The sequence below is a fragment of the Podarcis melisellensis genome (genome assembly GCF_964234715.1).
Source record: "Podarcis melisellensis genome assembly, chromosome: 4".
NCBI lineage: Eukaryota > Metazoa > Chordata > Lepidosauria > Squamata > Lacertidae > Podarcis > Podarcis melisellensis.
The window spans coordinates 31599586-31627543 of record NC_138531.1 but is presented as its reverse complement, the minus strand read 5'-3'; the positions used below and the strand labels follow the sequence as shown (position 1 = coordinate 31627543).

General features: G+C 42.8%; 1 protein-coding gene across 3 annotated transcripts in view; it reads right to left on the bottom strand.

Annotated features, from left to right (window-relative positions):
* Nucleotides 1-16378, bottom strand: part of MGAT4A (alpha-1,3-mannosyl-glycoprotein 4-beta-N-acetylglucosaminyltransferase A) — a 52359-nt gene extending 35981 nt beyond the window's left edge. For 2 of the 3 annotated variants that reach the window (XM_081907778.1, XM_081907776.1), the window contains exons 1-2: nucleotides 16073-16378; nucleotides 13196-13520 (exon numbers count right to left, since the gene is read on the bottom strand). In XM_081907778.1, coding sequence (XP_081763904.1) covers nucleotides 13196-13289 — 94 coding nt within the window. In that variant the 5' untranslated portion in view covers nucleotides 13290-13520; nucleotides 16073-16378. Of the gene's footprint in view, nucleotides 1-13195; nucleotides 13521-14136; nucleotides 14229-16072 lie in introns of all 3 variants that reach the window. The other variant, XM_081907777.1, reaches the window with a different exon arrangement.
* Between the last annotated feature and the right edge of the window lie 11580 nt (nucleotides 16379-27958).

Below are 27958 nucleotides of genomic sequence, written 5' to 3'. Positions count from 1 at the left end.
TACAGGACAGAAGCACTCCAGCTGCAGACTACCCTCCCGAGAGAGGTTCATTTACTTTGGTATCAGTTTAACACTAAGCAATTCTCTTTTTTTATTTTTATCAGTTCTGAATCTGAGCCGCTTTACCACCTGCAACTATTTTCTATGCTGGTTCTACACTAATGGTTTTATAAGAAAAAGGATAGCAGGAAGGCAAGGCCTTAGATATAAGCCACAAACGATAGCAGCACATGAGAAGGTCAAAACACAACAGTTAATGTTATCTTGCCCCTGCAACATTCAGAGTGCATGACATGGGTGAATAATTTCTGTAGAGTAAGCAGTCCCACCAAAGCAAAAAACAGCAACCAAACACAGAACAACTACTCCTATACTATCAATCAAGGAGATAACAGGGAGAGGAAAGAAAAGTTCTACAAGCTATTTAAACTGGAAAAGAAGTGTGCAGCTGGAATCCTATACCCATTTTAATTGTTAAATGAGCAGCTATATAAGCTAATCGCCAAATGGGACCATAAACCTGGGTTGCAGTTGCCACAATGGAGTGTCTAGACCCCATATCCCCCTACAATGGGACTTGTTGTTGATGATGATGATTTCATTTCTATACCGCTATAACAAGTCTCAAAGTGGTTTACAACACATTAAAACATCAAACAGAACAACCCAGAATAAAACAAATATTTCAGATCCTTCTCTAAGTGACATTTTGCTTTCCCCGGTCGTCAGCCTGGCACCCAGAGATCTCCATGTGGTTGTGATTGGACCTGCGCCAGTCACAAAACACACCTGGTGATGGGCTAATTTCTAACACTGCCCACTTACACGAGAATAAGCCCCACTAAATTTCATGGGACATACTTGGAATAAAGAAGTACGGGGCTGCACTGTAAACTGAAAATTAAAGAAAGGAAGGAATATATCTAGATAATTCTGTACAGACTTTAGGGCAATACCCAACACTTCATGAGTGGACACAATAGGACCTCCCCTTTCTTCTAGTCTGTGCCTCAAAAATGTACTCTGAGAGGTCCTCCAATGCGCAAAAGCGGGTCTGGGGATGCTATAAACTAGTGGGTAGGGAAAAGAGGAAATCCCATTGCATGGGCAGGTCCATTCTGCAAGTGGGTTGAGAGCTTTGGTTGGTGTGAAAAACATGGCCAAAAGTCAAATTTAATTAGATTTCGTTTTGCAGGTTTATTAAACTGTGAACGCATTATCTGTTAGAAGTATTCAGTTCCCCCAAGCCCTTTAATGTGTTTTTTTTGGGGGGGGGAGATTAACCCCCCCAAAAAAAACCTCAAACCAATCAACCAGACTTTGAATTGTTAAATAAAGCTCTCTAAACTTTACACACTTAGGTAATTTCTTCTAAACTATTAAATAATCCTTCAAGTCAATCTATTCCCCCATTCACCAAGGAATAGTAATAGGGATTGTTCCTCATATTACACTTGAAAGACACAAGTGCATTGGGAGTCACACCAACATTAAAACGTCTATGAAAACACAGTGTAAGAGCTTAACCATGTGCTTTTGTCTTTAAGAGAAGGGGCATAGCAGAATGCCAGAGGGACTTTCTGAGACAGGACATTTTATCTCAGAGACCAATGCACAGGCAGGACTTCTGATTAACTGTTAGCCTGGGGAATAATTCCTATGAATCAATGTCAAATGTAATGTGGAAAAACAGACGAAGTCACATCTCTACTGACTAGTAAAAGCCAGCATTCAGTTGCTTTAATTTAACACATCTGGCTACACAATAATCTTTCTGCAAGGATGTGACTGGAAGAGACAAAGGCAGCTAGGAATAATGAGATGGCGAAGGGAATAAGTCAACCTGCCGCACCAAGACTGTTAACGAGAAACAAGTTGCTCCAATGTGATGCAACAGTCCCTGTATGAACATGGCTGTGAGATGAATATAAAGGAGTATAACAGCTTGGAAGAGTTAAGCATCCAAACAAATGAACACAGACAATTAGACATGCATTTCAACCGGAAACACATATTTTGAAAGCCTGCAGATTTTCAGAGGCAAGTTCAAAGTTGGGCGAACTCTGCTAACACAAAGATATTCTTGTTTTAGACACAATTGATGTTCTTGGATATTCACAGAAACCCAAACACATGGCCATAAGCAAAATAAACCACTGCTTCATTTTAAAAGCTGGCGGAAGGAAATGAAAGTTGCCAGAAAAAGCAAAGATCGGAACAATTAAAAACGTGGTGTTAGCAACAGCCACTTCCTACATCAAACTGCACCTGAATACAGTGTTGAACACTAAAAATCTTGTTCTTATCAATTATGAGCTAGAGGTTCAGACTTTAGCACTGGGAGGGGGGATCAGCCCCAAATGAAGGTCAAATGAGGCAAGCATATGGTTCTCTGTCTGTGCATTGCTTTCAAACAATAAGGATAATTAAGTCCATGATCTGGATGGAAAGATAAGTCCTTTACTACAGTTCCGTGTTGAGGATTTGTTTCCTTATATGTTGCTGCTGTTATTAAATTTGTATACCGCCCTTCATCCAAAGATCACATGGCAGTTCACAACATCAAAATCCAAAATGAGAACACGAAATACATAATAAATAAAACTAAAACAAGCCAATGACCCCCTTTCCCACAATGTAGCATGTTTAACCAGCCAAAAGGCCTGGTTACAGAGGAACATTTTTGCTTGGTGCCTAAAGATATGTACTGAAAGTTCCAGGTGAGATCAGCAAGCTAATTTACAGCTCTGCTTCTTTGATCAAAACCTGGCTATTCGTTTTGCATTTTGGCACTGGGGATGTATAGTATATGCGAACAGATTTTGCCAGTGGTCCCAACAAGAAGATAAAATCATCATCAACAACATTCCTGCATTCAGCAGGGATCACAATGAATTTCCAGATATGCTGCTGCTTCTACAGTGGAAAATATTGGAGACTGAAGTCAATAAAATGAATAGGCTCTATTCAGCATGGTAACTAGGCAAATACAATCTGAGTGCATACATCATCCATATCTTGTATAAAATTTTAGATCACCTTTTCAACTAAAACAGTCATTCTTATGATTGTAATTAACCCTTTCTTTCCAGCAGTAGGGAAAAAGGGGGTGATCTACCTACACCCAGCCTTATCTTTAATGCTTCTAGACAGAAGGCTCCTATCCACTAATTGTTATTCCATTGCAACCTCCAGCAGAATTGCATTTGATTTTCCATGGTTGAATTTTTTTTGGGGGGGGTGTCACTTTTCCTCCCTATGTTCCATTTATATCTGTGGGCATGTCATGGGTGAGAGGGAGGTGCTGTTCACCTTAAAAAAATTTTTTTGAAAACTTTTTTTGCTTAAATTTTCAAGATTTATTTTAAACAGTGATCAAGCAAAATTGATGTTTTGGTTTGGGTTAAGATATGTTGACTAGGGGAGGAGTTGCTAAAATTGCAATGGCCAGAAAAGCAACAGGGTTTTTTTAAAAGAAAAGAAAAGATAAGAACCCCAAATATTTATTTCATTGGTGCAATTTTTCTCTCATTTAAGAACTATTGTGCAAATGGGGGGGGGTTAAGAGAGAGAAGTGTTTTAGGGCCAATTAACTACAAAAGCAATTAAAACAAATAGGGTAATAAGAGAGCACCCACCAGAAACGTAATGATGAAGGTGAGTCTAGTGGCAAAAGATTTCATCTGCCTGATATCCCTTAGGCCAGAGACAAGTAGAATACTTCTAAGGGAATTTATACCTACAGATACTGTAAGACTGTTCTTCTCAATAAGTTGGACTTTCTAAGTTCTGACAAGATGGAGCAATACCAGACAGTCAATGGATCATTATATTACATGAATGCCTCAAAAAATGTGAGAAATTTAAACATGTCAGTTTCACACTAGGGCTTCAATCTACCGTATTTTTCGTCCTATACGGCGCACCGGCCCATAGGGCACACCTAGTTTTTTTTGGGGGGGGGGAATAAATAAAAAAAAATTATCTCCCCCCCAGGAGTGGGGCTGGGGCGGGGGAAGCCCGAGCTTCCCCCGACCCCAGAACAGGCTGCTATCCGCAAGCTTTGGGAGCCCGGCGAGAACTCCCGTCGGGCTCCCAAGGCTTGCGGATAGCTTCCTGAAGCCTGGAGAGCGAGAGGGGTCGGTGCGCACCAACCCCTCTCACTCTCCAGGCTTCAGCGAAAGCCTGCATTCGCCCCATAGGACGCACACACATTTCCCCTTCATTTTTGGAGGGGGGAAAGTGTGTCCTATAGGGCGAAAAATACGGTAAAACAAAGCTGCAAGGGATTATGGTCTAGTGTGAAAGCACTATTTGAGAAGGATGAGCAATCACAAGGGCAGGGAGGTGGGTGTGATGAAGATAGTCTAGATCAGGTTCGAGGATTCTGTGCCCTCCAAATGTTGCTGGACTCCTTGAGTTGTCCATCCACCTTGAACATTGGCTAGGCTCTAGTGCTTTTTTCCTAGAAAAAGAGGTGCTGGTACTGCGTACCCTTAAGTACCCCCCCCCTTTAAAAAATAGCACTGCTGGGGTCACTGGAGCTGATGGGAGTTAGAGTCCAATAATATTTGGAGTGTACTGGTTCCCCACCACTAATCTAACAGAAAAATTAAGTTGGAACGCAATGTAGCTTTATTGGACAGTAGCCTTACAGTCATTGTAGAGTCACCTTCCTGGAATTGTGCATCAATGTGCCTTTTAAGCATGGGAAGTTTATTTGGGGGAAAACAAAGGAAGGAACCAGGCTCATCCCATCCACACATGGGACCTTGTTCTATCACCAGGAAGGTGACTGTGCAATAAACAGGAAGGCAGCCATGCAGATTACACAGCTTAAGCTGTCTCCGCCCCCCCAAAGGAGAACAGTGCCAAACCTACCAATATTTTAATAAGTTATGCAGAGAGGGAGCCGCAGCCCAAGATAGGAAAGGAGGTGGTATGGGAACACTAAGCTACTTTAGACAAATTCAAATCTCCAGGGCCCAGTGAGCTGCATCCAAGAGAACTAAAGGAATTTGCAGATGTAATCTCAGAGCCTCTGTCTACAGTCTTGAAGAATTCTTAAGAGAACAAGTGAGGTCCCCATCTTCAAAGGATGGGGGAAGGACAGAGGCAACTACCGACTAGTCTACTTGACGCTGATACCAGGAAAGGTCCTGGAACAGTTGCACACCTCCACAGCAGTGGTGCAGCTGAATCCTGTAGTCAAAAATAGGTGATCTTACACCACATATTCTACTGCATCTCATATTACTATTTTTTTAAATATATCATAAACTTGTATACACAATATACAAGCAATAAAATTATGGCACGTTGGAGTACAGTATACAATCCATTGAGACTTGATATATAGGTGGTCATCAAACAATAAGACATTAATAATCACATACTACAGAACTACTAGACCTACCTGTATCAGCATTACCCAAACACCTGGGCTATTACAGAATGGCTGCAACTTTGAGTATATGTCCCCTCCCCACTAAATGACCAACAGCTGAGCCCCCTGAGTTATACAATTTATGTAATATAAAATTGCAAAGACAGCCATGTCAGCTCTTACAATGTTTGTGATAGACAGCTGACTTGAATACAAAGTTTTGACTAGTTAAAAACTTTTCCAAAAATTAATGTTTTAAAACAAATACTTTGTAGACGCTAACTCTGTTTTTCAGTTTTGGTTCTTGCGATGCACATGCAGGGGTTTGCCACATCTATCCTATTTTATCTGAAAGCCATTGCACAGTGTTAAAATGGGATTTGGGCCACAGGCTTTAGTGGTAAATAATTTAGCATCAGGATATCTCAAGCCGTAATTTGGGACTTACAGGACCATCATTACATATAATGTATCACTGCACTAAAGAGACATTTTGACCTGAAAAAACTGCGGAGAAGAGAACGATAAGACGACAATGCAATTATCCTCCAGATGAAACTCTAATCAGGTAGTACAGTTCATTTAATTTACACAGAGCCATCTGTCACCAGTAACATTTCTCACCTAATTAGTAACCACTATTCTCTCAATCGGTTTGTACATGGAATGTGTTTTACTATCAGCTTTGGATTGCATTTTCAAACAGCTTCAAAATCTAAACCAGCTAATATTCCTTAAAAAGTATTTCAATTACACACAAATGAAAATGTTTGGATGGTGTGGTAAGCCAAACTATGACTTTGTGAGACAATGCAAATGGCTGGGCTCTCACAGATAGAAAGGAGCTCTCACAACCACTTTGTTCCTTTTTACTGCTGCACTGCATTAGCAACATTTTGGCTTGGTGTGTCATCTGAACCGGGATTCACAGTTAAGCTCTCTCCTCGCTAACCAAGGTTTGATACAAAACACAACAGAAGCATACATCGGAAGGATGATATGTGAAACAAATGGACATTTGCAGCGTAAAAACTGATTCTCCAGAAAGACAGGAGTGGCGGAGCAACTGCAAGTGTTCCTGGATGACAGTGGGTGAATTCAGATTATTGCATTAGTAATTGCGATACTTAGAAGAATGGGAACTTTTTACAAATTACTTGAAAAGACCACAAAATGAATTGAACTCCTTGGCAGGTTTTGAATAAACATACACAAATTTATTGATTGTTAACATAGTAGATAGATAATATAAGGATATATACAATTTTACAGTATGCAGAGAACAATATACCGTATTTTTCGCCCTATAGGACGCACCGGCCCATAGGACGCACCTAGGTTTTTTTTGGGGGGGGGGGAAACAAGGGGGAAAAATTATTTTTCCCCCCCCCAGGTTTGCGCAGCCATCCCCAAGCTAGAAGAGGGAGACGGAGTGCTCCGTCTCCCTCTTCTGCCTTCAGGGACAGCCTCTCTAGCCTCCATGGGGCAGCGGTTTGCCCCGCTGTCCCCCGAGTTTGTGGGGCTGGCGGGGGAGAGAAGCAAGCTTGCTTCTCTCCCCCCCCCCCGCCAGCCTCCAGATCGGGTCAGGGAATAGCGGGGTGGCGGCGCTCCGCCTCCCCGCTATCCCCCGAGCTTGTGGGGCTGGCGGGAGGGTTTGATGGGGAGGTGGGGGGGAAGTGGGGGAAATACTGAATATGAGATGTTTTGATATTTTGTTATGTTGAAATTGTTAATAATAAAAAAGTAACTGCGATACTTAAGACCAGTTTCTCAAACTTTGGTCTCCAGCTGTTTTTGGACTACAATTCCCATCATCCCTGACCACTGGTCCTGCTAGCTAGGGATGATGGGTGCCGTTGTCCAACAACAGATGGAAGACCCAAGTTTGGGAAACCCTGCTGTGGTTATTTGCTCCAGAAAACTATAGAATACTGAAGACAGGATCACATGCTCCGGATGAAAGAAGCCTGTGAAACACACTGGGCACAGGAGGAGAAAGAACAGAAGAAGGCACTCCACATGCTGCAGGATTCTCCATCACTTTGTCTCTCCCTTCTCTGAATTGTTTCCCCAATATATCATCTCTGGTACCAAAGCAAACAGCAGAAGCTTCCCTAAACAGTCATCCAGCCATGGGACCTCTTGCCAAACTCAGGCTGCCTCCACATCCCAATATATCTGTTTCTTCTCTTCCGCTTCACTCTTCCTGCCTCCTAGCCTCTCCTGTCCCTCCACTGTGATGCGATTTCTCCCCTTCTGCCAAACTGAGCTGCCACTACCGTCACCATAGCTACCCTTTTCCTCATCTCTTATTGTGACAAATTCTCTTCAGATAATGTCTGTGACCATTTCAAGGTATCAAAGCATCTTAGCCAAAGCATAGCTGTCAACTTTCAGATTTGAAAATAAGGGATCAGCAGCCTTGAAAATAAGGGATCAGCAGCCTCACCTGTCCCGGGGAGCCTCGAAAAGAAGGGATCAGCAGCCTCACCTGTCCTGGGGAGCCTCAAAAATAAGGGATCAGCAGCCTCACCTGTCCTGGGGAGCCTCAAAAATAAGGGCTCAGCAGCCTCACCTGTCCCGGGGACAGTCTACGGGATATCTAACAATCCGGGATAGCAGCAGAAAATGGCGCTGGAATAAGGGAATTTCCCGCAAAAAAATGAAAAGTTGACAGCTATGAGCCAAAGGTGGAATATGCACACTCAACCATTTCTTAGCTGACTATATACATCACATGTGTGTGTGTGTGTGTGTACCTTAGACTATGGTGCCCAATAAGCTGATTTGTTGTTTGTTAGTCAGATTAAAAGGGTCCATAAATGTGGCTGCCAGAAGCAAATCAAAACTCCTTCCAGAAGCCTCTTGCCCTCAAGTAGTGACACATATGCATAGCGAAAAGGGCCCTAGCCCTCCCACTGAGTTATCCTGCACACACAAATAGTTCATAGAGTGGGGTGTCAGTCTTGCACCATATTGAGTTCTGGGAGGTAGTCTACAACTACTTCTGACATCCCCAAAGCCTGGAAACAGGTGGAACATGGCCGCCTCCTCCCCCTTGAGTCCTCTGTATATGCCAGAAGAATGAGGGGTTTGGGACACTGTCTCAGGAGGAACATGAATAATTAAGGCCAAAGTGTAGAGCCTACAAAGTCGGCTTACAAATACAAGTAGCATCTGAATGGTCAACGGATGTGCACAGTATATCATATTAGAAGGGTGTGTGTGTGTGTGTGTATGTATATGTATGTGTGTATATGTATACATACACACACACACACATATATATAGTGCTAACCATATGCATCAAATGACACACTGGAAACCAGATGTGTCTTTTCATCTAAGGAGTTCCCCAGATCATTTCCTCCAGCATTCATTGCTCAATGACTGCTTGCATCAGCAATGCCTTTTAAAATGGTGAACACAATGGGCTAAGGAGGAAGCAGCCAACTGTACTTTGAGGCAGGATATGACAGAACACAAGAGGAGACACACACATTAGCCACGTGCCTTTATCATCTACCCCAATGTTGAAAAGGCAACTTTTGCAGCAGGTCTTCTCTACTCATGAAAGCTCTCTGTGTGATATAGAACATGGGAAGGCAAACTAAGGCCCAGGGGCCGGATCCGGCCCAATCGCCTTCTCATTCCAGCCCACGGACGGTCTGGGAATCAGCATGTTTTTACATGAGTTGAATGTGTGCTTTTATTTAAAATGCATCTCTGGGTTATTTGTGGGGCACAGGAATTAATTCTTGTTTTCTTTTCTTTTTTTCAGAATATAGTCTGGCCCCCCACAAGGTCTGAGGGACAGTGGATCAGCCCCCTACTGAAAAAGTTTGATGACCCCTGGTGTAGCACAGCAGATCCCCCCGACTGCCATAGCTCATTTCCCAGCACTGGGTGACAATGAAGATGGTGATGAGGGTGTTGTAGAGGGGAAGGCAGGGACTACAAGCTGTTCCCCCTCAAGTGATGGCAATCATATAGGGAGAAGCAAACAACTGAAGAGGGCTCACATCATTTCCCATTTCCAGGAAGAGCACAACCCAGGTGACCAAAATTTAAGCAAACAGAGAAGCTGGGATATATAATGGGCCCTAAAGAGTGCTCATAGGCATAGCAGTTAACAAGATTGGGTATAAGGAACCAATTACCACTGTTATTTGGCCCACACAGAGGTCTGTTCCATTTCCAGTTTTAAAGGGTCCACATAAGCACTGGTGTGTTGCTGCTTGACACATAACTGCTGTAGTGGGTAAGTGCCAAAGATTTTAAAAGATATATATTTTGCCCTAGAAAGAGCAGAAACAGGAACAGGGCTTTCAGCATCTGAATTATGTGTATAGATGCAGCTATGGAAACAACTTCGTAAACACAATTTCTACATAGCTAAAAAAACATACACAAAAACAGGCCTTTAAAACCTGAAACCTAAGCTCATAGAGTGGAGTGGCCTAGTGTACTACACCGAAAGGATGGCTTTCATTTTAAATGCAATTTCGCATCTAGTGTACTCCTGCTCGTTGACAGAATTACAGTGGAACCTCAGATTGTGGACGTAATCCGTGACGGAGACACGCCTGCAACCTGCAGCATTCGTAGCCTGCAGCGCTGCATCTACACACACGCTTCTGCACATGTGCAAGCAGTGGTACCCGGAAGTAACCCTTTCCGGTACTTCCGGGTTTCCTGCAGTCCGCAATCTGAAAACGAGTAACCCGAAGCGTCTGTAACCAGAGGTACCACTGTATTTGTCACGTTCTGATTCACGGGTGATCAAAGTCCCGGCAGGGGACGTCAGGACTGGGGGCAAGATGGCGGGGTGGGAGCAGGAACGGGGGTCCAGAAGCCAGGAGTCAGGAAGCCAAGAGTCCGAGGGTCAGAGAGCCGGGAGTCAAGAAGCCAAGGGTCCGAGGGACAGGAAGCAAGGAGTCACAAAGTCAAGGGTCCAAGGATCAAGACAGTGGCGTAGCGTGGGTTGTCAGCACCCAGGGCAAGGCAAGTAATTTGCGCCCCCTAACCCGTGGATTTGCGCACCCTAACCCTAACCCCCAGATGTTGCGCCCGGTGCGGCCGCCCCCCCTGCACCCCCCACGCTACGCCACTGGATCAAGAAGCAAGGAATCAGAACAAACTCTTCAGAACAAACTTAGGAAGGCCCCAGTCCTGCAAAGTCCTATTGGTCACAGGGCCCGGCTCCTGCACACACTCCTGACAGTATTGCGAAATAAGTTACCCGCCTAAAACAATTAAGCATTGGCACGAGCCTAAGTTATGGGAAAAGACTAACAAGGCATCCGACTTTAAACCTGAGTTGCAAATAACCGTATGGTCATAATCAATCACTTGTGGATCTATGGTCATTTTCTGCCCTGTGGGAGATATTGTTAAGTGTAAGAAACACAACTTGAATTAACTGAATTAACCTGCTGCACTTTGTCAGATCTTAAAGTAACAGACTATTTAAGCCATCTGTTTTGCATGCAGCATGGGATACAAATATCACACTCATACATACCGTACATTTAGGCATGCAAGCTACATATAAGTACCATAGTTGCCTCTTGTTAGAAGCAATGCTAAGAGATACAAATGTTGCAAGGTTGATAATAAGGAGAGGAAAATAGCTCTTTGACTAAAGAGATGAAAGTCAGAAGCAGGCAAATCCAGCTAAAACAGAAGTGTGTGAATGCGATATAAAATAGTCTCTAGAGAATGAGCAAGAGTTTTCAGTGAAGCATGCCCTCTCTTATTAACTGTGTTTACTTTGTGATTTGCCTAAATAAACTCCAAGCAAAATAAATTTTAACCTGCAAAGATTATAGTAAATGTTTTCAATTTTAGCTAGAAAAAAATTCAGAATCACCTAGCCTGAAGTGCAGACAGCAGACTGACATGCCACTCAAATAAAAGGCTTAAAAGCTACATGAATAAATTAACACTACCGAATGAAACGGACCATGGAAGCTAGAAAACATTTAAGATTTTCAAATATACTAAAAAATCAGTCAAGAGGCAGCATTTATGTATTCCCAAATGGTCTCTATTTATAAAGAGAACATCTTGTCTGTAAGTCCTGAAAGACTTGTTCCTGCCTTGCAGGCCATTTTCCACCTGGCCGATCGACGTTACAGTCTTTCATGTCCCCTTCAAAAAGCGGTTTTTCCTGCTCTCAGTCCAATTCTATACAGGTTTACTTTGCAATGCAAACTTTTCTCTGCTCAAGGGGACATGACCCCAGGAATACTTACACAGATATAACACTGATAAATGGGCAGAGCAAGAAGCAGGAAGCACATCTCCAAAGACATCCCCTGATATATAAATCAGCCTTTAGTTTCAAAGGCAGCAGTTCTTATACATACGTACATGAAGCTACCTTGTACCAATGGTCCACTGGCCCCAGAATGGTGTTCTGTGGCAGGCACAGCTTCTCCCAGGTGTGTGAGAGCGATCTTTCCTACCACTTCCCTGTACTGAACTTTACAAGCACAAATAATGGCTGGCTTGCAATGCACACACAAATAAAATAAAATCCTATTATATTTCCTTTGGAAATCTGCCAAATCAGCAACAGTAGAATGGGTCAACAAGACTGCAACCTTTGGCACTGTCATAGGGAATAGCACTGGAACATCTACCAAAGGGGGAGGAAACTGAGCAGTTACAAGTGTCAATCAATTCATTAGCACTAATCTCGTTGCTGCGCGCCCCCCCCCCCCATTTTTGTTTACCAGCACTATTTTCTGCGGGAAGTAATTTATTTGGCCCTTTGAAAATGTTACTTACGTATTTTTAATTTTAAAAACATTTTAAGTGGAGGGGACCCCAAATTTATTTTAAAACAGTTTTCCAGCAACTAACCAACAAAATTAGAATACTGTGAGCATCTTTCATAAAAGAATACTGTGGATTAGTCTATTGGCCTTGTGTACTAAACAGGCCAAAGACATAATTATCTGAATAATTACTGCAGCTCAGAATTGTAGTTCGTTTGGGATTCTTTCTCCCTCCCCACCATGTGGAACCAAGATCAATAGTGCAGGACCATACCTTGGTCGTTGCAAACTTAAATAAACTTTAAATTATTTCCTTGTAAGGTTGAGAGAACTATCTGAGCATAAATCAAATAAAAAGCAGCAATTCATTCCACTCCGGGGGTTCAACTTCAATGAAATATTGGGGAGGGGGCCAGGTAAGCTCTGCCCCACATAATGACATGGTGTATGCACACCATATGAGTGGCAATGCCCATCAACTGGGAGGGCAGACCCCTCAAATATTTTCTAGGGGGCCTAAAGGGACCTTGGCCCCTAGGAGTTGGCTCCTATGATTGCACTCTATTTAAAAAGAAAGTAAAGCTGGAAACCTACAAATGTCAGGTGTGCACTGACCCACACAGAGAGAAAAAAACTGCAAACTAATAGTGTACTCTTCATTTTCTCCTTCTATGGTTAGATTTATCAGAAATCTGGACGTGGTCTGCTCTGCGTTGTGTGTGTGGGTTTTTCAAGCCTTCAAATGCAGCACCAAATTTGCAGACAGAAACAGTCATTTCTGAAATTGGTCTAAAATATGGATGGAAAATCTATGGCCCTCCAGCTATTAGACTCCAACTCCCATTAGCCCCATCATGGCTAATTGGATGATGGGGGTTGTATTATCACAAAAACTGGATTCCCCCACCCCACAACATGTCCACACAATCTTTTTAAAAAAAAACACACACAACCCTAAATTATATTAACATCAGTCATAGAGAAAGTTATGCATTCCTTTTCAGGAAAAAAAGATGCTACTTACCTTTCCCATTCTGCCATGCTGTGTACCAAGACAAACTGAGGAAAGATGTGATGAAAATTAATGCAGTGGCCACAGTCCCATTTCGGAGCCTCATCTCATTTCAACATGGTTTGTATTTGGCCAACAGTCAGGATTTGAGTTTCGTCTGTTGGCTTGAAGCCCACTTATTCCAGCGCTAGCACGGCATAGCCAGAAGCAAAAGGAGTATGTGGCACTGTCATTTCCAAATCATTGTGCAACCTGCAGAGCAGACGTATCACTGGAGAATGACGAACTCTCAGAAGCTTTTGAAGAGTTTGCCCTTCATTCTTTGTTCTTCTACTCCCTAAGCATAAAGGGGAAACTCAGTTTCAGCCTAAAAATGAAGAGAAATCTGTAGAAAACCGAAGCACATCACACAACAGAGAAGAGACTGAGGGAACTGCACACGACAGAGGCTCAAACCTCCCATCTGCCATTATCTTAGTAAGAGGCCTTGGGCAAACCACATCTTCTCACCTACCCCTTTACTCTCTTGTAGATTTACATTATCTCCAATTTACAAGACTGTTTTATGCAGCGCTCTTTTTTTAAAGTTCTCTTAGAATGTCAATGGCGCCCACCTGAAAGGTGCCAGAACCCACCTGAGAGGTGCTGGAACTGAGTTCCACTAAGTTCCGGCTGGGAAACGCCCCCGCCCCCCGTCTTTATGGATTACTGGCAACCTACATTAATTGTTTGAACATTCATGTAGTGTAATCCTATACATGGGTGGGGTGGGATACTTGTGATCATCCAGGTATCACTGGGCAGCTCAGACTCCTACAAGATCCAGCCAACTTGCTGACACATTTACATGCCAGCTTGTTAACACATTTCTCTCATCTCATCCCCCCCTTCCTCTCACAGCCACCCTTCTCCTTTCAACGGTTGCTTTTCAGCCATCTCACTCTGCCACTCACTTAAACAAAATCATTTTTCTGTAGCCAATCGCTATTGCGTTCATTCCATCAACAGGTGCTTTCGTCCTAGTAGGTGTGCTTAAGTCTGCAGCCTAAGGTGTTTGAAACAAATTGTACACTTGAAGTGGTAACTATAGCACGTGAAAAGCTGAGAGAAAGTTAAAACATTTGAAACGTCAGAAGCTGTTACTGTTTCACAAATGCTTCTGAGATTCATGGTTACAAGTAGCTGACAGTTCCCAAATGCACCAAGGAAGGGTTACATTCTGCATCGTGCGCTTGTACCTAGAGGATCTAGGCAGGATTCAATCTTCATTCATGCCCTTGAACAGCTTTTCAATAGAGTTTTAACGAAAATAGCTTGCGTAAAAGGTAGAGAGAAAATGACATACAGGTTCACGTTACCCCAATCAGTAGGTCGGTGCCGTCAACTTTAACGGCACGGCACTCATAGTTTACAGCAGCACACAAGAATCTGGTCACAGGCTTAAGGTAGTTATGGCCCACTGTAATTGGGAGAACTATGCTGCTTCCTATAACTTCACCAAATTATTATTAATCATAGCCCCCACCAAAAAAAGTGATGGGCAAAGTTAAAGTTGGTGGCAGCATGGATTAGCAAATCAAACACCCATTGCTTTGCACATGCCCAAGTCCACACATACACAGCATAAAGCTAACCAGCACTTACAATGGAAAGGGGACAGATGGGGAAACACGATATAAAGATGCAGCACAGCTAACTGTGGCTCCTCAGTGCAGTAACAGCAGCAGAGGCATATACTGTAGTTAAATTAAAACCATTTAAGTACAAGGAATGTTAACATATTGGTTGTATTTTAGATGGAAAAACTAGGGCAGAAGTACTCTGGAATTAATTGACCCTGCACATTTATATATATGAACATACATCTTTTTGCACAGTATTCCCACCTTCTCACTCCCAAAGAGCCTTGCACACCCAGGATGCTTACACCTGCTCCCATTTCTCTCTGTCTCTCCCTGTGTGCCACATGCAAATCTGTCTTCTGCTCACCTGAACTTTGTACTCCTACTTTCTTCCTCTCTTGTATACATAACACGCCAATCTCGGTCTATTCCTACCTCCCGTGCTTCATACAACCCTCCCTCTTTCTAACACACATGCTTTCCGTGGGGATTAGATACACTGTCAGGTGATTTATTCAGCCCTCCGAATCCCCCCCCCACTTCGTTCCAGCAACAAACGTGTGTCAAATTATAGCGTGTTACAAGATGAATGTGTTTTTCTCCCCAACCCCACAGGGAAAACGGTACCCCGGTAGCAAAGTCAGGTCCAAAGCATGCTTAGCCTGCCAATGCTCACCTCTCTCCCCCCCCCATCCTTCTGATGCAGGAGGAGAGCGAGTTTGCCCGCGTACACGCATTCACACGCACGTACAGACGCAGTCTCCAGCGGACCCTCTCTCCACCCGCATCCTTGCCCTTCTCCTTCTCCTCTCTTGCGTTCCTTCTTCCTCTCTCTCAGTCCCTCCTCCTGCGTGTACAACCAGAGAGCGAGCTCGCTGTCGCATTGCACAGTCCACTTACTCCAAAACAGTCTCCTCCCCGCCCGCCGACCGACTTTGGCAGGACGAACTTGGGGAGGGAGGCGGCTGCACCAAAGAGAGAGAGTGGCTGGCCGGCCGGCCTGCATCCCCCTCGTCACACAGAAAAGGTGGCTTTTTATTATTATTTTATTTTATTTTATGGTCTGCCCACCTCACAGACACCGCCACCGCCGTCTTGCAGGCAGACGCACCAGTAGCAATACCAAACCCACTGCAAGCCGAAAGCGCCAAACTCGCGTCAATTCATCCCACCAGGGCCGCCAAAGACCCGAGGAAGCCCCTGTTCGCCCTCCGGGAATGGGCAGAGTGGAGCCCCGAGTGGACGCGGAGCTTTGGCGTGCGCTCACCTTGGTCCCGCAGGAGCCGCCCTTTGCTCTTGCACCGAGAGAAAGAGAAGCCGAGGGTTCCCCACACACTCTCAGGCAGGCGCGCGCGCGCGTGTTCTTTGCGCGCGTGCCTCCCCGCGCAGGAGGCGTTCCAAGAGTCCCCTTGCAGTTACAGCTGCCTTGCCCTCGCCTGCTGCACCACACACACAAAAAGGACTTCACCTCCTCGGTCCTCTCTCACCGCAGCAGAGGAAACGCTTCTCCCAAGCTGCAACTGAGGAGGACTCCCAAGGAGCAGAAGCCCACACCGGCTAGGCTTCTGAGCGCCCGCCTCCTTTCACCTCACCCGAACCTCCATTGGCCAACCCAACCCGCGCAAGAAGCCAATGGTCGTCCTTTACTGGATGGCACGTTCCAGCGGATGGTGTAGTCAGATGTCAGTCTCGGACTAGGGATTTTTTTTTAATAGAAATCTCGCGAGTTTTCTTTCACCTCCTATGATAGCTGAAGTGCTGGAGAGCTGGGGGTTTGTGCTGTGTAATTTCCAGATCCTTGCACCTTGAAAAATTCGAGCAAACTCATTAGAAGGTCAGTTCTTGCAAATGCTCCACTATGTTCAATAGGCACTTAAGTGCTCAGAGGACTGTGGCTGTTTTCTGCGGCTGGAAGTGGCTTGCCAGGTCCCAGCAGCTGGGCAATATTGCTGAGAGAAGCAGCAAACTGAAATCTACTGATCTTGGGTTTGTGAGATCACGATAGGGATCTTTGGCATCATTGGTTCAGATCCACCCTCTTGTCTAACATTAGCCTCCCCTTTGATTTTTCCTGTCCCCTGAATGCAATGTCTTATTTGAGCAGGATTGTTTCCTTGGCTTCCTCCTCCAGACAAGAAGCTTTTGTGGAATTAGCGCTGCAAGTTTTCACCTTCCAAATCAAGAAGGCAGCCCATACTACTACTTTTTTAAACATTTAACATTTTAAACATTTAATCTGAATTTATAGAACCCGTTATATGCCCATTGTCACTGCTGATGTGGCAGATTAGTGCAGTTTGTCATGTGCGAGTTGACATTTTTCTATAGCCACACTTACTTCACTTTGTTCATCACCTGGGCACAACGTGCCTGCCAGCTCAAATGAAATGAGATTTCTATCTCTCAAGGGATCAGCACCTTGAAAAATTGCAGTGCATACAACAGGACTTTAAAAACCAACAACTAATAGAGAGGTCTTTCAGAAGGTACCTTTATCAGAATGTTGGATGCAGCTAAAGATTAGATCTCTGTCTTAACTTTTTAAAATGACTTGAGGGATACTGATGTTGTTTTTAAAAATTATCTGGTTTTGACAAGAAGAAATAGCAGTGATGGACACAACAAAGAAGCTAATGCTACAGAACCTTTCCCAGCTTCCTTCTTGCAGTACTCAACCCTTGTTTTAAACTACCACTTCCCCCCACTCAGTGTTATCCCCTGCTTGCTCTACTCAAATATCTGCCATTGTTTAAAGCTGCCACTTGTTCTTCCATCACTGCTTTACTCAAACTTCTACCATTGTTTAAAACATCCGCTTTCTGCTTTTCAGTGTAGCTCCCTTCTTGCTGTACTCAAACTTCTCCCTTTTCCATTCCTCAGCTGTCTCATGTGAGACAGAGGAAGAATGCAGTGCCCCCAGATATTTCAAAGTAATATTCAAAACTTGTTAAAAACTACAAATTTCCTCTGTTTTTAGCCACCTCTGCTTTACTCAAATGTCTGCTGTTGTTTTAAACCAACAATTTCCCCCTCTCAGTATTCCTCCCTTCTCTCTCATGTCATAGCCACTGCTGCTGTACAATCCTGCTTCACTTTTGCTCCCCTACTCCACCCTGACTTCATGAAAATCAAGTACAGTGGTACCTTGGGTTAAGTACTTAATGTGTTCCGGAGGTCTGTACTTAACCTGAAACTGTTCTTAACCTGAAGCACCACTTTAGCTAATGGGGCCTCCTGCTGCTGCCGCGCTGTTGGAGTACAATTTCTGTTCTCATCCTGAAGCAATATTTATGGGTTAGCGGAGTCTGTAACTTGAAGCCTATGTAACCTGAGGTACCACTGTATTGTGATGCACCACTGCAAATCCTCCCACAAGGACTGCATGACAACATTCTTACATTTTTATTATATAGGCATATATAGAAATATGTATGTTCAAAAGAAGGCCAGGGTCAACTGTCAGCAAGTCTTTGTGGGCTCCAGCATTTACCCCACTATGCCAGCTGCTGAGGCCAAAACCTCTGCATTTTTAATGACACCAAAGAACCTATGATCAGAAAGCAGTGGGCAAAGAGCAAATACAGCAATAACAAGGTAAGACTGTGTGTGTTGTGTGTTGTGTATGTGTGAGGGCGTACATATAACTTCCCTCCCAGCTCTCTTTTCACACACAGGACAGAGGCAATAAAAAATGGTGTAGCTGTGTTTCACACCAGTTCAATTTACATATTATTTTGCAAAATGAATCTAAAGATTTTGTGAATATACTCATGTATATTGTTATTCTTACTATTTCTAATGTAATGTCTTGTTTCTTCCTTTACTCACAAGTATAAAGGGTAAGAGAAACAGTAGAATTACTAAGTAGAAGATAATTTAAGAGTGAAGGAAAAGAATAAGGGAACTTTTCTATGAATGGGAGTCTACTTTTGAGAAATGAAGAACCATCCTAGAAGAAACAAACAATTCATTAAAAGGAGCAAGATCCGGCCAATAAGAATTGAGCTGGACATCCTTTATTTGAGAAGAAGCATTCTGGCTTCTGCCGCCACTGCCATCCCGTTTTCTCCTACCTGTGACATACATGCTTAGCATTTTTGTAATCAATATCCTGTTCATGAAACTCCTACAGAATGTCAGCTGTACTTTTGATTGCATCCATTCTAATAACAATAAAGAAAATTTTAAAAAGCATAGAGATGAACTATGTGCTTTCCTTTGATTTCTGCTCTGGGCTTTGATTACAAGAACAAATCTCAGTGGTTTCAACTATGTCGTGCCTTTTGTAAACAATGGTGCTGATTTGCACTTCACCTGCTTTTTGCAGTTAGCGCTGTCTGAAATGTGGACACCGTCCTCCTTGATCCCCAGCAGACCAGCAAACTGGACGCGTGTTGTTTTCTAGCACTGAGCCCCCCACCCCGCTCCCCTGCCTTCACAATAAAAGTACAGCGCTTCCGTTTCCAAAAGTTGTAAATGTAGTCGCAAGTAGCTCCACAACATTTGGACAGTTTGGCACACATCACCCTAGAAGGAATTGTCACAGGCTTTCCCAGATTCCATAAAAATTAACAAAAGCAAATTAAAGCTGGATAGCGAATTGTCCCCATCTGTGAGCAAGCACAAGCCAGAGCAGCGCAGGGGAGGGGGCTTGTTAAGCTGCTCAGCTGAGGTGTGGAAAGCTCCCCTTGCCTCAGCGAAGCAGCCTCAACAAGCCTCTGGCTGGCAAGGAGACTGCCTCCCATTTCCCCGGAGCCTGAAGAGATCCTCTTTGGGTTCTGGGATGGGTTTTTTTGAGGAAGTGCATTCCGGCACCTTTTTGTGGTTAGAGCACGATATATGGTGATATCTTTCATGTGTGCCACAGGAGGTACTGGTGGTCTAGTGGTTAAGAGTGGTGGACTTGTAATCTGGGGAACCGGGTTCGCGTCTCCGCTCCTCCACATGCAGCTGCTGGGTGACCTTGGGCTAGTCACACTTCTTTGAAGTCTCTCAGCCTCACTCACCTCACAGAGTGTTTGTTGTGGGGGAGGAAGGGAAAGGAGAATGTTAGCTGCTTTGAGACTCCTTAGGGTAGTGATAAAGCGGGATATCAAATCCAAACTCCTCCACCCTGATAAATGTGGGCACCAGCTTGACTATTCCTGTCTTTAAGGCCTTGCAGAGCCGTTACGTCAGGGGCATTCTGGGAAACAAATATGGCAGCAAGACCCAGGCACTCAACATTGCACAGGGCAAAGGACTAGGGTGGTTTTGTTGTTGTTAAGACGGGGGCATCAGCAGTGAGCCCTGGCAGTTTCCCAACTGTGCCAGATGCTGTTGCCAACCCTGATGCCTCTACATTCATCCCACCTGCCAACAATGCAGCTATTTAAAATGTGTAGGGCTGGGGACAGGCAAGATCAAACATTTAAGTGTAACTGGCAGACAGAGTTACAAAGCAATTAATAAACCACGGCTGGGGCTGGTGAAGTGCCAGAGATGACAAATTTGATAACTACCAAAGCTGCGCTTCCAGCATAATTTATGTCATGATTATGATTCCTCTGTTCCTGCGATTCATAGTCTTGAAAGGAACAAAGCTGCAAATTATAAGAAAAAATTTGACACAGACATGCTCCATTATTTCCAGCACTTCAAGGTGTATTCTTATACCAGCAGGGTAGAGAAGATATGGTAACATACCATTAAAAAACTCTGCGGCCAGACAGAAGTTTATTCGTAAATTACACATTTTTAAAGAGGCACGTTGTGTTGTTAAGATTTGAGTGGGAGGAGTTTCCATTCAATGGCTTCTGTGCTGTTTTCCCTGGGGCTGTTCCCTGGAATGAACGGCCTATTGCAGTCGCGGTTGCATTCAGAACGGTTGACGAAAGTGCTGTAGTTTAAAGTCCGCTGTTACCAATATACTGGTGACATTTAAGAACACTTCCTGACATGGCTGCTAGGAGTGAAAATAGCAAGAAGACAGGCCCCATACAGATTATTTTTTTAATGGATGCTTCTTGTTGGGGTATGTGTGTGATTAATTATACGTTTTGGCAATAAAACACCCCACCTTTCAATCATATTCTTGTCAAGATGGCATAAGAAGGTAAGAAGAGTCTGCTAGATCATACCAATGGCCCATTTTGTCCAACAACCTGTTCTCTGTGGGAAGCCTGCGAACAGGACATTCTTTGTGAATGTGTGGTTGTGAATGGTCTGGGCTCTGAATTAGTGTGTAGCTGCCATCCCACCACAACATTATGACATCTGGAAAAGGACATCATATGGAAGTGATATAATCCTCTGCCTCCTCTGTAGTCTGAAGTACAGTTATATCCATGCAAAGAGCTGCTTGAAGAAAAGAAATATCTGGCTGAAAATAAGCTAATGATGGTTGGCAGGTTTTGTGACCTACTGGGAACCAGTTCATTGGTCACGGAGGGGGTTCATCCTTGTTCAATCATGCTATTAGCGTTTGGTAGCATTCCTTTCAATGTCTTATGTTTCTTGAAGTCATCTGACCCATACCAAGAGTTAATGACAGGATTAATTTGGGCTAGATATGGGGAAAACATTAATATGTTGTTCAGCCGGGAAAGTAAGGCAAACAGAAGATCTTATCCGTCTTGTCTCTGTCCTGGATGGTGTCTTCTCTGAGTAAATATGAGTAGATGATTATTTCAGCGGTTCTCTATTTGCAGTCTTGGGATTAAATAAGAAGTCCCTTACCTAGAGAATGGATAAAAATACCAAATCCAACTACCATTGGGAGCTACTACTGTGAAAAGTGGCAGAAAACCGCTCTTTTGCTCAATAACAGCTCTTTTTCATTTAGTTTTCTTCCTTTCTCTTCCTCCCTGCCTGCCTGTATCAAACTCAATTCCGAAAGCCACACAAATTAATACCCTTGGGAGGAGCAGGATGTGCTCAGAACAAACAAGTTAGAGAAATTCCCTTTGTCCTTTGACTAAGCAAGTCAAAACTATGCCTAACCTTATCTTCTACCACTTACTTCAGGCTAAGTTAAATTCTGTACCTCAGAAAGATTCCGGGTGTCTAAAAAGAGGTGTGTGTGGGGGAATGTGGAATCCCAATAAATCATTTTAAACCAGGAGTCTCTTTTGGAATCAGCTTGAGGCACTGCTCAACTTCAAAAAGGTCATGTAGCCATCTGCCTCAAGCGTCAAGTGCCCCGTATCTATGTTCCCCGGCAGAATGTGATCAGTTGCAGAACCTGAATTTAAGGAAACTCCCTCATGTTTTCACCTGAAACAGCCTTATACTGGCAAAACAAATAAAAAACACATGCCCAAGGCAAAGAAGCTTCCAGAGCTAAGGAGATGTCATACAGAAATGCACTTAACTCACAAATCCTGTTAATGGGAAAAAAGATTCCCTGTGACAGCTCCCCACTCCCCCACGACCATACGTGGCAAAAATAAAAATGGTAGAATGGAAATGATTCCATAGACACGTTTTTATCCTGCTGCTGCAGGGCTAAACCACACACATTGCACGGGGACTTACTATCATTTCTTATTGGCCTCCCCTTTTTTTTACAGCAACATGGTCCAGTTGTGATCAGAGCAGTGGCACTGGGAGAAAGGAGGGATCAACCCTTTTCCTAATGCCATTTTTTTTAAAAAAAATATTTATTAGTGTTTTTTATAAAAGAAATACAAAGATAATAAACAGCATTGCTTTGTTTTAACAAAATTTCATAACTTCTTTAGACTTCCTCACATCTCCCGCTCCCACTTACATCGTTAATAAATTTTTTCAAGCAAATTATCATCTTATTTGCAATTTTATAACCACTCATTTAAATATAATGTGACAATTCTCCAACAAATTTTTGTTTCTCCTAATCTCACTTATCATCAAATTCCGATCCAATTTAGTGATGGCCAATTATTTATAACCAAGCATCCTTCTTAACATTCCACTAAATCACAATATTTTTGTAGATAAGTCTTAAATTTCTTCCAATCTTCTTCAATCCTTTATTCTCCCAGGTCTCGAATTCTGCCAGTCATCTCCGCCAGTTACATATAGTCCATCAGTTGCATCTGCCATTCTTCCAGTGTGGGTAGATCTTGAGTTTTCCAGTTCTTAGCGATAAGTATCCTTGCTGCCGTTGTTGCATACATAAAGAATGTTCTGTCCTTCTTTAGCACCTTCTGGCCGACAATACCCAGAAGGAAGGCCTCTGGTTTCTTAGTGAAGGTATACTTGAATTCCTTTTTCAACTCATTATATATCATTTCCCAGAAGGCCTTCACTTTACGGCAGGTCCACCAGAGGTGAAAGAATGTTCCCTCATTTTCTTTACATTTCCAGCATTTATTATCAGACAAATGGTATATTTTGGCAAGTTTAACTGGGGTCATGTACCATCTGTATATCACTTTCATTACATTTGCCTTCAAAGCATTACATGCAGTAAAGTTCAGCCCAGTGGTCCACAACCTTTCCCAGTCTTCAAACATAATGTTATGCCCAATATCCTGTGCCCATTTTATCATAGCCGATTTAACCATTTCGTCTTGTGTGTTCCATTTCAACAGCAAGTTATACATTCTTGAAAGTACCTTAGTCTTAGGTTCTAACAATTCTGTTTCCAACTTCGATTTCTCCACCTGGAACCCTAACTTTTTGTCATTTTTAAAAACTTCTTTAATCTGAGCGTAATGTAACCAGTCTCGCACTTTATCCTTCATTTTCTCCATACTCTGCAATTTCCAATTATTTCCATCTTTTTCTAGCAATTCCCAATATTTTGGCCAATCGGCTTCCATATTGGGTCTTTTTCGGGCCTTAGCTTCCAGAGGTGAAAGCCACCTTGGAGTTTTATTTTCCAATAAGTCTTTATATTTTGTCCAGACATTGAACACTGCTTTTCTGACAATATGGTTCTTAAAGGCCTTATTGATCTTAACCTTGTCATACCATAAGTATGCATTTTTTGAATCTGGGGTAGAAATGATTGCAGGTGTGGCCTGGTGACAGCTCCAGGGATGAGTGTGCAACTTTCTACCACTTTCTGGTATGAATTTGAACAGGGGAAATAGCAGCAAAAGTGAGGGTACAGCTATTACCTACAAATACATGATAGCATATTTGATGGGATATTTTACCTAATTGCTATCTTGCTACTGCTCTAAAATCTATATTTTTGTTTTATTGTATCGTTGTCTTTTGACTTATATTTTTAGGAACTTTTAAACCACTTCAGGATGAGGGATTTAAAAAAAACCAAGCAAACATAAAGTGGCATATAAATCACCTAAATGAAAATGTTAAAAATGAAGAAAATTAGCCTATTTAATCAGAGCCAACATCAAACATCCAAGGAAGGAGGGTCTTCTACTATGAATATTTATGCTTTAATATATTTGTTTGCCTGTAAAATGCCACAGAACTCTGTTGTTGTTGCTGTTGTTGTAAAAACATGGACATTAGAGTAAGAATTATGCCACCAACAATGGGAATATCATGGGTGTTCCAAGGACATGCTAGTGATTTCACTGCACTGTGTTCTTGCGAATCCAAACATGGCTTCTGAATAAATGGATGGCTTTTTTTGAACTGCATACTCCTCCTTTTCATGCTATGTTGATACACAGATAATAAGCGTTTGAGCAGTGTCTATTTTAGTTCTCTTTTCAGCACTTTGTACAATCGCAAGAAAAGTAGCCCACTGTTTTTTATTGCACTAAGTGGTCCGAGATTCTTCTCAAGTTAATAGCTCATGTGTTTTCTCTCACTTGCATTGGCCTTCATTAAATAATCCCTTAAAGGACACTTATTTTGAAATGGGCATAGATAATAGCAGTGATGATTAATTTCTAGGATGTAGCTGGTTTCTCAATTGATAATGCCTATTGTTTTTATACTCAAAGGCTATAGCACAGGGATGGTTTCAAGAGCCTCAGTGAACATCAATCATTTAGGTTGCTAAATGTGCAGTGCATAATATAAGATTGATAAAGTATCTGTAACAAAACAAAAGAATGTACAAAAAAGGGAAAGTTAATTACTCTTGCCTCTAGTAGTAAGAGCAGAATGTGGCAAGGAAGACAGATACTGCAAAGCGAAACGAAGACATTTAGGTTCCTTATTTGAATTGCCCCAAATAAAGTTTCCACAGAACTTATTGAAACACTACTTCTTTGGATCGTTGTTGCTGAAAAGAGGAAATAGTCAGTAAGATTTTCCTGGATGACATCCACTTAAGCTGTTTGAGAGCAATTCACAGATAGGTGTTCTGGGCACCGAGCCAATATACACAGAGAAGTGGAAAATCCAAGCAAAATGTAGACATTGAAAGATCCTATAACAAAAGTGGCTGTGTAAGGGACCTCAGCAATCATACCACTTTTTTAAAAATATATACTTATATAGTAGAGAATAACAGAAACCTTGCTTACCCCAAAACATTCAAGGAACATTTATAAATCAGAGAGCAACAAAACGTTCATGTTGTAGAATCTCACAATTTGCCCCTCACTAACGATTTGTAAGAAACTCTGGGTGCAAGCATTCAAGCAAAATGTTTTTGTACTGCTAAAGCTGCAATCCTATGCACACATAGTTGGGAGTATCCAAGCACATGCAATGGAATTACTTCTGAGTAGACATGCCTACTCATGCCGACCCTACTTGGACGTGGGTGGCGCTGTGGGTTAAACCACAGAGCCTAGGACTTGCTGATCAGAAGGTCGGCGGTTCGAATCCCTGCGACAGGGTGAGCTCCCGTTGCTCGGTCCCTGCTCCTGCCAACCTAGCAGCTCAAAAGCACGTCAAAGTGCAAGTAGATAAATAGGTACCACTCAGGCGGGAAGGTAAACGGCGTTTCCGTGCACTGCTCTGGTTCGCCAGAAGTGGCTTAGTCATGCTGGCCACATGACCCAGAAGCTGTACGCTGGCTCCCTCGGCCAATAAAGCGAGATGAGCGCCGCAACCCCAGAGTCGGTCACAACTGGACCTAATGGCCAGGGGTCCCTTTACCTTTACCTAGACATGCCTAGACTCTTGACAAGCTGTCTTATTTGGCAAGTCTAGAATTCTTCATAGATGCCATGTTAAAATTCTGCCCAGTGGCTACATTCACTCCAATTTGATGGGGAACACTACATTTAAAGTGAAACCTTATGCATGTTTACTCACAGTGCTCTATGGGCTGTTTGGTTAATAACCCCGACAGCCTAAAGTTAATGCACATCCCAACCATTTTTTGTCCTCTGTCACCCTTGCAAACCAAATATCCCAATTTAGCAATACTCAGGATGGCTATCCAGACACAAAGCACCATGGAATTCAAAGCTCTGCAAGCCCAAGGCAAGGAGGAGGTACAAAATACTTTTCTGCAATGTTTCTGACACAGGATTTTCTCCACTGGAGCTTGTTCAGCAGCTGGTAGAACACAGCGCCATTTTATATCCATTTTTTGCAGTGGCCCCTGGCTATGATTGCATCATGGGGGGGGGGGAGGGAAGCAGATCAAGGGAGTGGCACTGCCTGCTAGCTGTCTCCTCCTTAGTTTCAGGGCTCCTCCACATATACACTTGTCCCACAGACATTTACTCTGTGTAAGGCAGCTTCTAACATCCCCATGGATAGGGTCCAGCATGTGTTAACACATTACACAGTCAGTAATGTCCAACAAGATACTCTGGACTCAAGAGTTTATTGCAGTTCTCTATACAAAACAATAAAAATAATTTAGTCAACATTAAAAAAAACTAAGGCTGCAATCCTAAACATGGATTACTAGTGAGTAAGTCCCATGCGACTTACTAGGATTTACTACCATGTAAACATGCTCAGCATGTGCAGCACATTGCAGAGATGTAAAGTTAAGGTAGTTAACATTACACGGAGAAGCAAAAATTAGAAATAGTGCAAGTCATAAAAATCAAAGCAAGATTTACAATGTTTTTAAAAAACACAACTCACAGTTAAGTTTACATATTACAAAACTATTTTAAACCAGAAGTGTTCTCCGTCTAAAATTAGCCTTGCATTTTACTCCATATGCTGTAGTTAATACAGAGTACATCATTTCCGCTCGGGGGGGGGGGACCCTCTAGCATTTGACTTTCATTATTTTTATTGTGATTTAAGTAGCAGTTACTTGCTTTGTAGACATATCTTATGACTGACCTCTGCCTTGCATTTCTTTAGAAGATGTGATAGAAAATGCATGTGCATTAAACAACAGAACATGGTAGATAGTCCACTGCAGCGCTCCTAAACTAAAATGCAGTTTAAAATTCCTTGCAAGGATTTTCCTTGTAGTAGTTATAGAAAGCAAGCCATTCTCTTCACTGCAAATGCACAGATTAGTACTGTATGTCCTGTTTGCCAAATTTAACCATTTGGCTGGCATAGGACATGCAAAAAGTAACATAGTATTAACACTGTCCTAGCACTTTGGAATAAAGCTCAACTATAGGTCAGTATCTGAACAATTTCCAAAAGCAAAGGCATCTTTAAATATGCATTTAAAATGTTGAAAAGTCTAGGGCTCGGTTCGGACATAATAGTAAACCATGGTTTCCCACTACACAAATGAACCTGGACAAACCTCAGGCTCACACACTCCATCCTCTTTCACATGCTAGGAGGAGGAGACCAAAAGCATGTCTGAACTTAGGAAACACTGGTTTCATTTAAAGTACAGCTAGTAAGAACAAGCCTGGATCAAACCATGATTTCTGGCCTGTTCTCACTAGCCGTAGTTTACACAAAGCCACAGTTCCCCAGGGTTCAGATAATCACAGGGAATTTGGGTTAGGGTTTTTGTTTTGTTTTTTTAAAGTGAAAGCTTTCTATGGAATGCAGTATGCACACAGCCACATTCTTGGAATTATGTACTCCTATTGCTTTCTGATCATTTACCATTTGCATCCCTGGTCCCTCTTTCGGTGGCATGTAATAAGAATATTGCTGATGATCACAAGAAGCATGCACTTTGAGTGGGCTTTCCTGTTTAGGGTGCTCAACCCCAAAATCATGGACTTGAGACATACTGAAAACATTTGTAAACACCCCATGCATGGCACACTACCTTCGGAGTTAAAGCAGGTTAGGCGAAAGGTGGTAATAAAACCCACAGGCATACACCATGTTTTCAGAATTATGTGGGTAGCTTATCTAAGGT